Here is a 13,368-nt window from a genome sequence, read left to right as displayed (position 1 = left end):
TGTCTGATACTGTAAAAATCGTTTGTCTTCCTGCCATGGCTAACCAGGCAAGCGACCCAAAGGGGCTGTTTCCATTTAAGAGGAACACTAATCCACAACAATAAAAGCGGGATGACAACGTGCCAGTTGTCTTGTGGAGGGAGTGCAAGTGCTGCAAATGGAAGTTTGGGGTTTCATCTGAGCACGCTCTTAAGTAGCCAAGCTCTGCTCTGGAGGGACAAACACCCTGCGCTAAATCTGGAGAGGCTCTCTTGAATACTTCCTAGAGGAACGTTCCCTATAACATCCCAAACACCAGCTGTTGAAGGCAGCACCAAAACTCAAAACGTCTCGAGGCTAGAGCTGGAGGGCAAAACAAGGTATATTAGTTTGGGGGCGATAAGAAACAGGTTTGCCTTTTTGCTGGGAGGAGAGAGAAAGGGGAGAAAGAGAACCAGAGCATTAAGAAGAAGAGGAGGAGGAGGAGGAGGAGGAGGAGGAGTTTGGATTTGGTATCCTGCTTTATCACTACCCAAAAGAGTCTCAAAGCGGCCAACATTCTCCTTTCCCTTCCTCCCCCACAACAAACACTCTGTAAGGTGAGTAGGGCTGAGAGACTTTAGAGAAGTGTGACTGGCCCAAGGTCACCCAGGAGCTGCATGTGGAGGAGCAGGGAAGCGAACCTGGTTCCCCAGATTATGAGACTACCGCTCTTAATCACTATACCACACTGGCTCTCATGCAGAAGTAGGTGATATGGAATACGGCTGGGCAGTATCTGGTTTTCAACAACGTGATGTATCACCCAACTAAACATTGCAATATCTCACGATGTATGAAATAAAGATGGAGGCATGTAGAGGCATTGGCTGGCTTCACGGTTTCCCCCACATTGTGATGTCTGCACAGTGTATACACACACACAAATAATAATAATAATAATAATAATAATAATAATAATAATAATAATAATAATATTTTATTTATATCCCGCCCTCCCCAGCCGAAGCCGGGCTCAGGGCAGCTAACAACAATAAATCATGATTTGTGATATATTGCCAGGTCAAAAATTATGAAACCAATATCACCATATGGACTTCAAACCAGCAGTGGACAATATATCGCCCAGCCCTAGTAAGGAAGATCTCCTGAATTGCCAGCCAAACTACAGAATACTGCTATTTGCCCCTGAAAATTACATATCCAGGATGAAGACTGCCCTGGTGTAGGAAAGGATGGTCAATTCTAATTCATCTTGGGCCATTTCTAGATGACTATCAAACCTAAGCACACTCAAACCAACCCCTCCGTCCCAATTAAATGTAAAGCCACCGCTTTTCCTGCTCAGTTAATATCTGTTGAGTTAGGGACTGCACTCTAAACCAGGGGCAGGCAACCTAAGGCCCATGGGCCGGATGCGGCCCAATCGCCTTCTCAATCCAGCCCACAGACGGTCCGGAAATCAGCGTATTTTTACATGAGTAGAATGTGTCCTTTTATTTAAAATGCATCCCTGGGTTATTTGTGGGGCATAGGAATTCATTCATCCCCCCCAAAAAAAATATAGTCCGGTCCACCACATGGTCTGAGGGACGATGGACCAGCCCACAGCTGAAAAAGGTTGCTGACCCCTGATCTAAACACATTTGTTGGTTCTCTCCTTGTGGGTTTGTGTAGAAAAATGTTGCAGGATTGAGCGTTTGAAACACTTTCATAGAGTATCAGTCTTTTAATGGTAGAGGTGCATTAGATGATTGATTGACTAAAGTCTTTCCAGGAAGCAATGTAGGTTATCCTTTTCAGAGCAACAGGAACTACTCCAAGGGAGTTTTGCAAAACACAACAGCCTTACTAGAAATGAGAACACAACTTTTGGCGTATTTCTGGGGTAAATTTTGCAAGCACCGAGACAGGAAATAACTCCAACAAGTCAACTGTACTGGGTTTGTGTAGTTTAAGCAGAAAACAAGTACGATCTGACTAATCTATAAGAAGCCAGCCAAAATCTACAAGGGTGTGTTGGTTGGCTTTGGAATGCAGATCTCATAGCACTGACATATGATTAAAATTACTATTAGTCAAGTGAAACAGAGATGACTCACAGCAATAAGCACAGCCGGACTATGTGTTTCATAATTTGTTACACATTAGAAGCTATCAGTCTCTGCTGCACATATGAAAGGGAAGTGTGAGCATCTGACATGCTGTACACACAGCATACACAATAAACAGATGTAGAGAGCATGCCACAAATTTCAGCCACAAGCTCAACCCACGGAGAAAGCAAAAACAACTGAGGCTTACTGCAGGGATACATGGGTGGTACAATTCCCAATCCATCTGGGGGAAAATAGGAGTGGCACTGATCCCACCCATGCTAAAGAAGTAAGAAGAATGTACATTACATTTGGGGCACTGTTATGTACTGAAGTTCTCACCCTGGCCAGCAGGGGGATACTGCAGATAGTTCAGGTCTACATATGCAAATAAGGGATCAAAAGTGACATTCAGTGATTGGATAGTTACAGAAAGCTGTTACAGTTACGTTGTACTGGAGCTCTATATAAGCAGGATGGCTGAACCCTTCAGTTCAGTTCTGTTCTGGCCTGTGAATAAACAAGAGCTGTTTGAAGAATTGCTGTGTCGTCTGATATGTTCACCCACAACTTAACAGGCACCATCAGTGAAGAGGTGCTGTTTGGCTTGTCAAAGTACTGTGTGTGTGTGTGTGTGTGTCCAGTTGAGAGCTTATTCATTTAGAATTTAATTGCTTCTGCCCCACCCCTCTCAAAATGCTTAAAGCAATGTGCAAAAATAACACAAGTTACAAATAAAATAAAATCACCACTCACTTCATCATTAAAGCCAATGGGCAGCATTCAACTCCATTTTGGGGTTATCACAAGTATTAGTGCAGGCATAGGCAAACTCGGTCCTCCAGGTGTTTTGAAACTACAATTCCCATCATCCCTGACCACTGGTCCTGTTAGCTAGGGATGATGGGAGTTGTAGTCCCAAAACATCTGGAGGGCCGAGTTTGCCTATGCTTGGATTAGTGCTACCACAAAGGGTGGTAGCCTTGTGCCATCTCCAAATCCATTCTGGAGGATTGGGGGGGGACGACCTAGAACAGATTTAGGGACTGCACAGGGGCAGCAGAGGGAGAGATTGCTCTGTCAGTGCATGGAATTCCCCTTGCACAGCAGAACAATCTGTGTAGTGCTACATTTAATACAACCCAACATCATAAGGTAAAGCTAAAGGGACCCCTGACCATTAGGTCCAGTCATGGCCGACTCTGGGGTTGCGGCACTCATCTTGCTTTATTGGCCGAGGGAACCGGTGTTTGTCCACAGACAGCTTCTGGGTCATGTGGCCAGCATGACTAAGCCACTTCTGGCGAACACGGAAATGCCGTTTACCTTCCCACCAGAGTGGTACCTACTTATCTACTTGCACTGGCATGCTTTCGAACTGCTAGGTGGGCAGGAGCAGGGACCGAGCAACGGGAGATCACCCCGTCGCGGGGATTTGAACCGCCAACCTTCTGATCAGCAAGCCCTAGGCTCAGTGGTTTAGACCACAGCACCACCCGCGTCCCACGACCCAACATCATAAAAACTACTAAAAAGCACCAACATACAGCAGTGGCAACAGTTACACCTAGTTAGTTAGCTCTGAGGTTTAATACTGCATTTCAGGCTGCATAGCTCAGATGGTAGAGCACAAGGCTCTTAATCTCAGGGTCATGGGTTTGAGCCCCACAGTGGGCAAAAATTCCCGAATTTTGAGGGGTTGGACTAGATGATCCTCATGGTCCCTTCCAACTCGACAATTCTATGGCTCTCATCAGAGGTCCTCTGTGTCTCACCACCACTACTGCAGTGCCACCATGAAGGCGACCAACAAAGCCATGCAAAGGTGTTGCAAAATTCCTGTTTAATTCTCATACATCTCTATAAAGTACCTTCCAGGTGGTTTTCTTCTACAGAGATGGGGAAACAGAGATGTGAATGAAATCATTAAAGTCAGCTACTAGCACATTATCTGCCTGACTGCCCTGCCAGCACCGAGATAATGCACTTCATTAAATAAGGCAGACAAGATAAAAAAATGCAAGTTTAAAATTTTTTTGCAGACAAGATCAAAGCCAAAGCCTCCCTCAGGTACTCTCATCAAGTGTCTTTACCGGCTGTGTAAAGATACGGGTTTACAAAATGTGAAGGAGTAAAGTTATAAAACACTACATAAGCCTGGCAATCGTCTGTTGTGGTTTTGTGCTGTTCAGAGGTACTGCAAGAATTTATCAGCCTACCTAATAATAAAAGTGGATGACCAAAAAACTGCATTGATCTTGACTTGAAATAAGTTTTCATTTACCTCACATTTCCTCCCTGGTCCTCCGCTTTGTACTCTCTGCTAATCCGTTTATAGCGTTACGATTCACCCTTACTGAGCAGGCAAACTGCCTTGGCTTTATTCATTTCACAAAATCTATATAGCGCTGGATTGTTTAAGAAAACACACCCTCAAAGTGGTTTACAAATGTAATAGAATGATAACATTATTAGCAATTTCGGCTTGGCGTTGACATCTCTCTCCTTATATTCTGTAGGTCGGGAACCTGCAGCCTACGGGCCAAATTTGGCCCAATGGGGCTCCTAATCTGGCCTATGAGGCCGTTCTATGCAAGTCATTCCTGGTAGTCCCACACTGGATGCGACGTCAGGGACTCACGCGGCTACAAAGCACGACTGAGGAGGCTGGCGCACGTGATGTGCTCACGTCATGTACACAAGCCACACGGAGTGCAACGCGTCACATGGCATGTGGTGCCCACATCACACAGCATGCATGCGTGACACTAACACTGCAGACCTTAAAGTGACAAAATAGCTCCTCAGTTCTGATTCCTGCTGAAACACCTCTGGCCTTTTCTACTGTGACAAAGGTTAGGATGTTTCACAACAGGAAATTATATTATGAGAGGATATCCTAAAAAGAACACACACACCCCACAAACACCACACCCGACAGCATAACGGGAAGGGGGTAAGGGGAGGAAAGCAAATTAAAAGAGCAATGCATATTCAAAACGAAACCTTTACACACACACACACACACACACACACACATAAAGGCTTACCTGAAAAAATAAGCTCGTTGTTGCATTCTTCCTCTTTGCAGGAGCACATGAACAGCAAACCACCATCTCCCTTCATCTCTTTCATTATACACTTATCCGAATTGTAGTCACTCAAAATGTGCCCGTGCAGCTTTTGTGCGGGATTGTGACATATTGTTTCCAAGGTTATGTTTTCATCATTCTTCCTCCTGTAAAAGAACAGGATTTTTTAAACAGCAGCAGCAGAAATAATCAAAACAATGGCAACATGAAACTGAAGGTAGAGGGCTGGCATTCAAGGTAAAGCTAGCCAGCTGTCGAGTCTCATATAAACTTTGAAAATATCGCAGCTACAACTTCTCCGTAACTTATGCCGGGTTAGTTTTGGTGCCGCGGCTTGGGGGCAAATGGTTCGAAATGCATCTTTCCAGAGTGACAGTGCTATCCTTCACCAGAGTGAGCTTAATTCTTTCCAAGATTTGTCAGCATGGAGTTTTGTGCCTGTAAGTCATCTTGGGAACCAATTTGGATGAAAGGTGAGACACAAGGAAGAATAAAAACAACGAAAACAAAAATGCCCTGCATTCCGCCTGTTCATCGCATAATTCAAACTTGTACAACATGTGTCCCACTAAGATAAATGCCATGTACTGAGGTCTACGTGATGTTTGCCCTCTCTCTTTCTCTTGGAATCTCAGACAGGTGTTCCAGGGAGCCTTATCTTGTGGTTTTGTCCAACATGATGGATCATGGCTGATATAACCCAGAAATGCAAAAATCCCTAGGGTGTACATCTCAGATGTGCCCAACATCAGCCTGACATATGAAGCTGGCCAACTAGCAACAGGACCACAGTTCAAGGTAACTTGAAGCTGATTTTTAAGACAGTGAAAGCCAACTGCCCGATAGGAATACAGAAATTTCAGAGGTGGCAGTCCCTGGGTCTGCACAAATGGTTGCAAAGTTGCTCCAGACACAGGGGGCAACATTTTATGACCTATGAAACCAACCACTAGTACAATGGATTTTGTGATATCGTAGGATTCATGCAGGGATGTAAGAAGACATCCCTGTTTCCGTTCTGCTGCAGTTCAGCTTCCAGCAAATCCAGTATTCTCCCCCATCTTGCTGTCCACTGTGGTGGAATTCAGGTCCTTAATTATCAGTATGTTATTCTACACCAGTCATACCAATGCAAAGGAAACACAACACAAACTGGAGTGTGTGTGTTTGTGTGTTGTCAATTATGTATTTTTTGCAGACAGAAAACGGCATTAGTAAACACCGATCATATTCATTTAACTGATTTCTCTTGCAGAGATGGGACCATTGAGCGAGCATTGGCAATTTCCTCTCCCATTTCCGTTGGAATTATCCGGCATCCCCGGATATAAGTGTTTGCGAGATATAGATGATCATTGTTTCATCCTTCTCCTATTCTTCAGGAAGAATAAACTAACCTAGTTTATTTATAGCATCTGATGTCTCTGCATCTGTGTGTTTGAACTTTCAGTAGGAGGAAGTCTGGCACTCCTCCAACAGTGCCACACCCTAGGACCAAACCTTTCTTCTGAATAAGATAAACAGGCTCTGGAAGAACCAATTCCATCTCCAAAGCCTCACCCCTTCCTCCCTACTTCCTATGCAAAGGCGAACACTACTAGGCTGTTCCCCATTGGGGCTTCTGCCAGCTATAGAGCATGGCAAAGGCGACATCAAGTGGTTAGCTGTATTCTTTGTGGGAAGTCAGGAAGGTACCTGGTCTTCAAGTAACTTCCCAATCTGTCTTTCCTCACACTGCTGGATTTACGTATAAGCTGAACAAGCTACAGCTTAGGGCCCCACTCTCTTGGGGGGGGTGTGTGCAAAAAATTAAAGGAGGAAAAAATGTACATTTCCAAAATATAAGATAAAAAACAAAACATATATAAGATAAAAAAACAAATAAAATAAAACCTACATACAGCAAATGTGTTTTGTGTTGTGTAGGCTCCTATGATGTAACTAATGGGCCCCATCTGCTAGCCTGCTCCCTAAAACATCATTGGTTTGCTCATTTCAATATATAGGGTGCCTACATTCTGCAAGGACTGACTGCATGGCAACATGTGCAAATGGCTTTAGATACCTATGAGGTCCATAAATGACCATATAGCATATATCCAACACAAAAAACAGCAACAATTCGTTGTTGACAAAGGACAGCTGGACATATAAAGGTAAAGGGTAAAGGGACCCCTGACCATTAGGTCCAGTCACAGACGACTCTGGGGTTGCGGCGCTCATCTCGCTTTATTGGCCAAGGGAGCCGGCGTACAGCTTCTGGGTGATGTGGCCAGCATGACCAAGCCGCTTCTGGCGAACTAGAGAAGCACACGGAAATGCCGGTTACCTTCCCGCTGGAGTGGTACCTATTTATCTACTTGCACTTTGATGTGCTTTCGAACTGCTAGGTTGGCAGGAGCAGGGACCGAGCAACGGGAGCTCACTCCGTCATGGGGATTCTGACCTGATCGGCAAGCCCAAGAGGCTCAGTGGTTTAAACCTTAGTGCCACCCGCGTCCCTACTAGACACAAACACAGTGTCAGCAAAGTAATGTCATCACTTTTATCTATGCAGGACCTGGTAAAATTTTACTACAGTGGTACCTCGAGTTACATACGCTTCAGGTTACAGACTCCGCTAACCCAGAAATAGTACCTCGGGTTAAGAATTTTGCTTCAGGATGAGAACAGAAATCGCGCGGCAGCAGCGGGAGGCCCCATTAGCTAAAGTGGTGCTTCAGGTTAAGAACAGTATCAGGGTAAGAATGGACCTCCGGAACGAATTAAGTACGTAACCAGAGGTACCACTGTATTAGGGAAAATCTTGTGATTTGATTCCATGACCTATCCAGGTTAGAAACATCAGATTGCAGTTTTGACAGATTTCACAATTCCATTGAGGTGTGTGCCTGAAATCAAGAGTCACCACTCCATTCCAGGGAATTCTGATACTCTCAAAGCAAGAATCATTCATAAGACTATAAGAAGAGCCTGATGGATGAGAACAAGGTCCCATCTAACCCAGAATCCTGTTTTCACAGTGGCCAACAAGATACCCCAATCTCTTTTGAGACAAGGAAAATCAAAAGCTTGGCAAGTGTAGCATTTTCGTTAGTACAGTGGTACCTCGGGTTAAGTACTTAATTCATTCCAGAGGTTCGTTCTTAACCTGAAACTGTTCTTAACCTGAAGCACCACTTTAGCTAATGGGGCCTCCTGCTGCTGCCGTGCCGCCGGAGCACGATTTCTGTTCTCATCCTGAAGCAAAGTTCTTAACCCGAAGCACTATTTCTGGGTTAGCGGAGTCTGTAACCTGAAGCGTATGTAACCCGAGGTACCACTGTACTAGAATGCAAGTATATCGCTACTAATCTTGCACATCCTTATTTTGGAATGAAGAATCACGGGTCAAGGCTATATGCATCTAATGCTTTACTGAGAACCAAAATAATGATTAGTTGCCATCAGTCTCTAGACCTTTTGACCAAGTATCAAATTACAAACACATATATTACAGAGCCAACCCTATCTGAATGGTGGAAACATGGAATTGAAGAAAGCCCTGACTTCACAAGTTCTGAACAACATTTAATTTATACTTTTGCAGGTTAAGAAAACTATAGACCAAATGCACATGCTTGTATTTAGCCAGAGTGAACTTACCAGACAGCAGCACAAACTTCATTCTTATCCGCACATATAGATGTGATGTTACAGTTACTCATGCAATGGCCCTCATTCATGCAGCTGGTTGGTATCACGTCACAAAACTTGCAAAGTGCTGCCATTTTGAATTTGCCATCAAGCATTTTGGATAAATGCTCATCAGCTGCGGACAAGAAAAGAATGCTTTATTGAACATTACAAATTTACATTTGTTCCAAACATTTACTTTGTTCCTACATACAAACCAGGTACGGAAGCAAAGCTTTCCTGAAGGAAATTGGGGTTGCTTTTTCAAGATAAACGGTGATAACTGAGCAAACTATTCATTTTCATTCATTTATTGACTTTATATACCGCCCTATACCCGGGACGCGGGTGGCACTGTGGGTTAAACAACAGAGCCTAGCACTTGCCGATCAGAAGGTCGGCGGTTCGAATCCCCGCGATGGGGTGAGCTCCCGTTGCTCGGTCCCTGCTCCTGCCAGCCTAGCAGTTCGAAAGCACGACAAAGTACAAGTAGATAAATAGGTACCGCTCCGACGGGAAGGTAAACGGCATTTCCGTGCACTGCTCTGGTTTGCCAGAAGCGGCTTAGTCATGCTGGCCACATGACCCGGAAGCTGTACCCCGGCTCCCTCGGCCAATAAAGTGAGATAAGCGCCGCAACCCCAGAGTTGGCCACGACTGGACCTAATGGTCAGGGGTCCCTTTACCTATACCCAGAGGTCTGAGGGCAGTTCACAAAAATAGATCACAAGATATAAAATAAAAATAAAAACAATAATTCAATAACACCCCCCAAAATGAGACACATTTTAAAGGGCATAGGATTAGGTCTGCCAAAGGCCTGGTTAAAAAGGAATGTTTTTGCCTGGCGCCTAAAGGTGTGTAATGAAGGCACCAGACGAACGTCCCTGGGGAGAACATTCCACAGACGGGGAGCCACTGCAGAGAAGGCCCCGTTCTCGTGTTGCCACCCTCCAGACTTCTCAAGGGGGAGGCACATGAAGGAGGGCCTCAAAAGATGATTTCAGGGTCCGGGTAAGTTCATATGGAAAGAGGCGGTCCTTGAGGTTTGCGGTCCTGAGCCATTTAGTTGTGCTTGATAACACAACTAATGCCACCCAGAGATCTACAAACATTGGGTCAGACTTTTAGGGCAATATCCAACATTAATCATACACAACAGATCTATTGACGTTTAGGTCCATTAATTTCAATGGGTCTTTTTGAGTATAATACATTTGAATACAATCCTTAGAAATGAAATAACTCTTCACAATATCCATCTTAAGTCACCGGGAGTAAATCACCCTTCTGCAAGTCAAAACCACATACTGTCTTGCGGCACCTAGAAGGCTGACCATTTTATTATGGCATAACCTTTAATCAACATACCATTTTATTATGGCATAACCTTTAATCAACATACCTCAGGCAAAACTTTAAAAAAAAATACTAAACAAAAATTAAAATAAGCTGTAGAGCTTTCTCTGGCAAGGCGGTGGCCTTGGAACATATATCTAAAAAAACAACAACTATAACCTTTAGTGGACAAAAGTCCATTTGTGAAATGTAATCCTTCATTGCAGGTATAAAGGGAGGGAGGGAGGGAGGGAGAAGCCGTTCCAAATTTGATCAGCAGAGAAACAAGCAATTTAACACTGTTTTCGGAGCAAAGGGATACATCAAGAAACTGATCTTTATCACAAGCATTTCCTTAAAGTATTGCAAGCGGGAAGTAGAAGCAAACATTTATCATCTTAGGCCTGCTTGCTTACCAACTCTACCCGTTTGGAAGGCAGGTTACAATCATTAGCACTTATCTAACCCACCTCCACCTCTCCAAACACACTTTTGAATGTTATTGATCACTAATCAGAGTGCCTGGGGAAACCTAGCCAGATGGGCGGGGTATAAATAATAAATTATTATTATTATTTCTTCTCAGAAGGTTATCAAAGGCTAACATCCATATACATCATCATCAATCTTTATTACGGTCCAGAGACCCAACAAATCATTACAAAACAATACATCCAGCCTACCTCCAGGTTAAACAAGCATTTTGTTTAGAATATAGGGCTCATTTGATCTTGCAGCCACCGATAAAAACTTGTTCTAACATTTGTCCGGTCTTCCAGTAGGAACCTGACATAGTGAGCCTCTGATTTTCCTGGGAAAGGGAGCAGCAAGGGTAGTATCAGTTCAGCCCTGGCTTGCTCATATTTTGCACAATGCAACAAAATATGTTTTATGGAATCGATGTCTTGAGCACACAAGCAAAGTCTGTCCTGGTAGGGAACTCCAACACCCATATACAACTGAGGCTTCCTGAACAATATGATTGGCTGAGAACATGGCACTTGAGGACCTTCTGCAATCTTCTATTGCCCAGGCTCTTTTGTTTTGGTTTATCCAGAGAAAAACAACTGCATGAGCTACGTGTCACTCTAATTAATCCACAAAGCTTCTCAAGAAGATGGTTGTCCAACAGTGTTTCCACATGCCCATCAACTTCACATGGAGGTGAAGAAGATGGAAGACAGACCAGCCTTCCAAAATGTGGTAGACCATTGGCTGCATTCTGAAGGATTTGTTTCGAGGACAGTAAGTGTGAGTATAAACCACTTCCGGGTTTATACAGAAGCTGGGTCTGTGTTCACTCCATACAGCAGGAGTTCAAAAAGTTCCAAGCCCTGCTATAGTGATTAAACAGCCATCATGCAAGTGCATAGATTTGATGGAGACTCATCGAGCAAATCAGACCCTCCAAGTGTCCTATTTTCCAGGGACAGTCCCAGATTTACAGAAGCCATCCCTAGTTTCTGATCTGATCCCAGAATGTCCCACTTTTCCTTAGGATGTACCTATTTTTAATGGAGAAATGTTAGAGGGCATGGAGCTATCTGACCCCAGAGCCAAGGAGATAAGTAACTATACAACCTAGAAGATATCTGAAGGCAGCCATGCTTAGGGAAGTTTCTTAATGTTTAATGTTTTATGTATGTTGGAAGCTGCTCAGAGTGGCTGGGGCAACCCAGTCAGAAGGGCGGGGTATAAATGTTGTTGTTGTTGTTCAATAGGATGTACCTATTTTAATCAGCGAAATGTTGGAGGGTATGAGATGTGGCAGGTTTTCCATTATGGTGCAATATTAAAAATTCACAGCACCTTCCAGCAAAATGATTGCATAATGAAGGAGTATTTTTTTTATATAAAAAAAAGTCACTAGCTACTGGGGAAAAATGTTTTTCTCTTATGCTTAAGTCGTTATGACCTCATATACTTCAGCATGAATAAATTCTTCAAAATGACCAAGTACAAAAAGGTCACCTGGAGGTTAAAGCCACAGATCATGAGGCAATTTGAGGATTACCAAGTCTGTTTTTATCTGGTAATGTTAATGCAGAGGATTTGTGAATGGGAGGGAGGTGATCGACCCTTTCTTCTCCCCAAAGATTCTTTCCTGACAACACCTTTCTCCATTTCTCCTCCCCATCCAGGATCCAAAACAGTGTTATAAGAATTTTAAGGTCATATATATATATATATATATATGCAGGTTTTGGTGTCCTCGGGTGTCTTCCCGTGTAAAAGTTGGGGTGTCTAGGCGACGTTTCGACGAGGTCTCACTCGTCATCTTCAGGCTGGTGCTTTCGGCTTCTTGTTACTGGAACAGAGCGGGATCTCAATGTTTGAGTTCCTATAAATACTGTAGAGGGGGTGTGGTGTCTAGCCTCCAATGTTCTGGGCAGAGAGGAAGTTCCCAGGCTAGTGTGCCTTTTCTTCTTTTGTTCCTTAATTACTTGAGAGATACCTTGAGTGATTTCTTGAGTGATATCCTGAGTACCACTTAGGTGGGTCATTAGGTGTGGATTAGTTGCTAAAGTCTTTGTGTCTTGACCTCTTGAACTTTGTGAAGAGATTTCCTGAGAAGATGGCTGTATTGCACTTAGTTGTGCTTTGGCTTGGCTTCGTGTATAGGGGCGAGCTGTGGTTTTGTGGCTTGTGTCAGCCAGATCTGTGTAGGGATTGCAGGGGGGTGCAGCATCCGGAGGTGCCACCATGGATTGGCTACTGGATGGTGTCAGTAATTCATCTGTGGAGAGGGTCTGGGTTTGGGTCTGGTGTGGTTGATTGGTGTTGGCGTTCTGTGTGCCTCTGGATCTGGTGTCAGTTTTTGTGGGGAGGGCTAATTTCCAGATGTCTGGCAAGCGGGATGTGTCGTCACGCTTGTTCATGTTGTGAGGGTGTTTCTCTATCTCGATGGCTTCCATGATTATTCTCTTGTGGTGATGTTCCGTGTTAAAGAGCAATTTGGAATCTGCAAAATTAATTTCGTGTCCTGTTTCTTTCATGTGTTGGAAAAGAGAGGAAGTTTTTTCTTCTTTTTTGACGGCATTCTTGTGTTCTGCGATACGTGCATTTATTCGTCTGTTTGTTTGTCCAATGTACGTGGCTGGGCAGACTTTGCAGGGTATTTCATAGATCCCTTGGTTTTCCAACTGGATTTTATCCTTGGGGTTTCTGAGGATATTGGCTATTTTTTG

The 13,368-nt window shown here is 43.9% G+C and overlaps 1 protein-coding gene across 1 annotated transcript in view; it reads right to left on the bottom strand.

The window, feature by feature from the left end:
- Nucleotides 1–13,368, bottom strand: part of TGFBR2 (transforming growth factor beta receptor 2) — a 69,592-nt gene that overhangs the window by 30,916 nt on the left and 25,308 nt on the right. The window contains exons 2-3 of the mRNA XM_083705872.1: nt 8,813–8,978; nt 5,126–5,313 (exon numbers count right to left, since the gene is read on the bottom strand). Of these exons, the coding sequence (XP_083561998.1) occupies nt 5,126–5,313; nt 8,813–8,978 (354 nt within the window). The remainder of the gene's footprint in view (nt 1–5,125; nt 5,314–8,812; nt 8,979–13,368) is intronic.

The sequence above is a fragment of the Podarcis gaigeae genome (genome assembly GCF_964106915.1).
Source record: "Podarcis gaigeae genome assembly, chromosome: 12".
Classification (NCBI taxonomy): domain Eukaryota; kingdom Metazoa; phylum Chordata; class Lepidosauria; order Squamata; family Lacertidae; genus Podarcis; species Podarcis gaigeae.
This window is presented reverse-complemented; position numbering and strand designations above follow the sequence as displayed.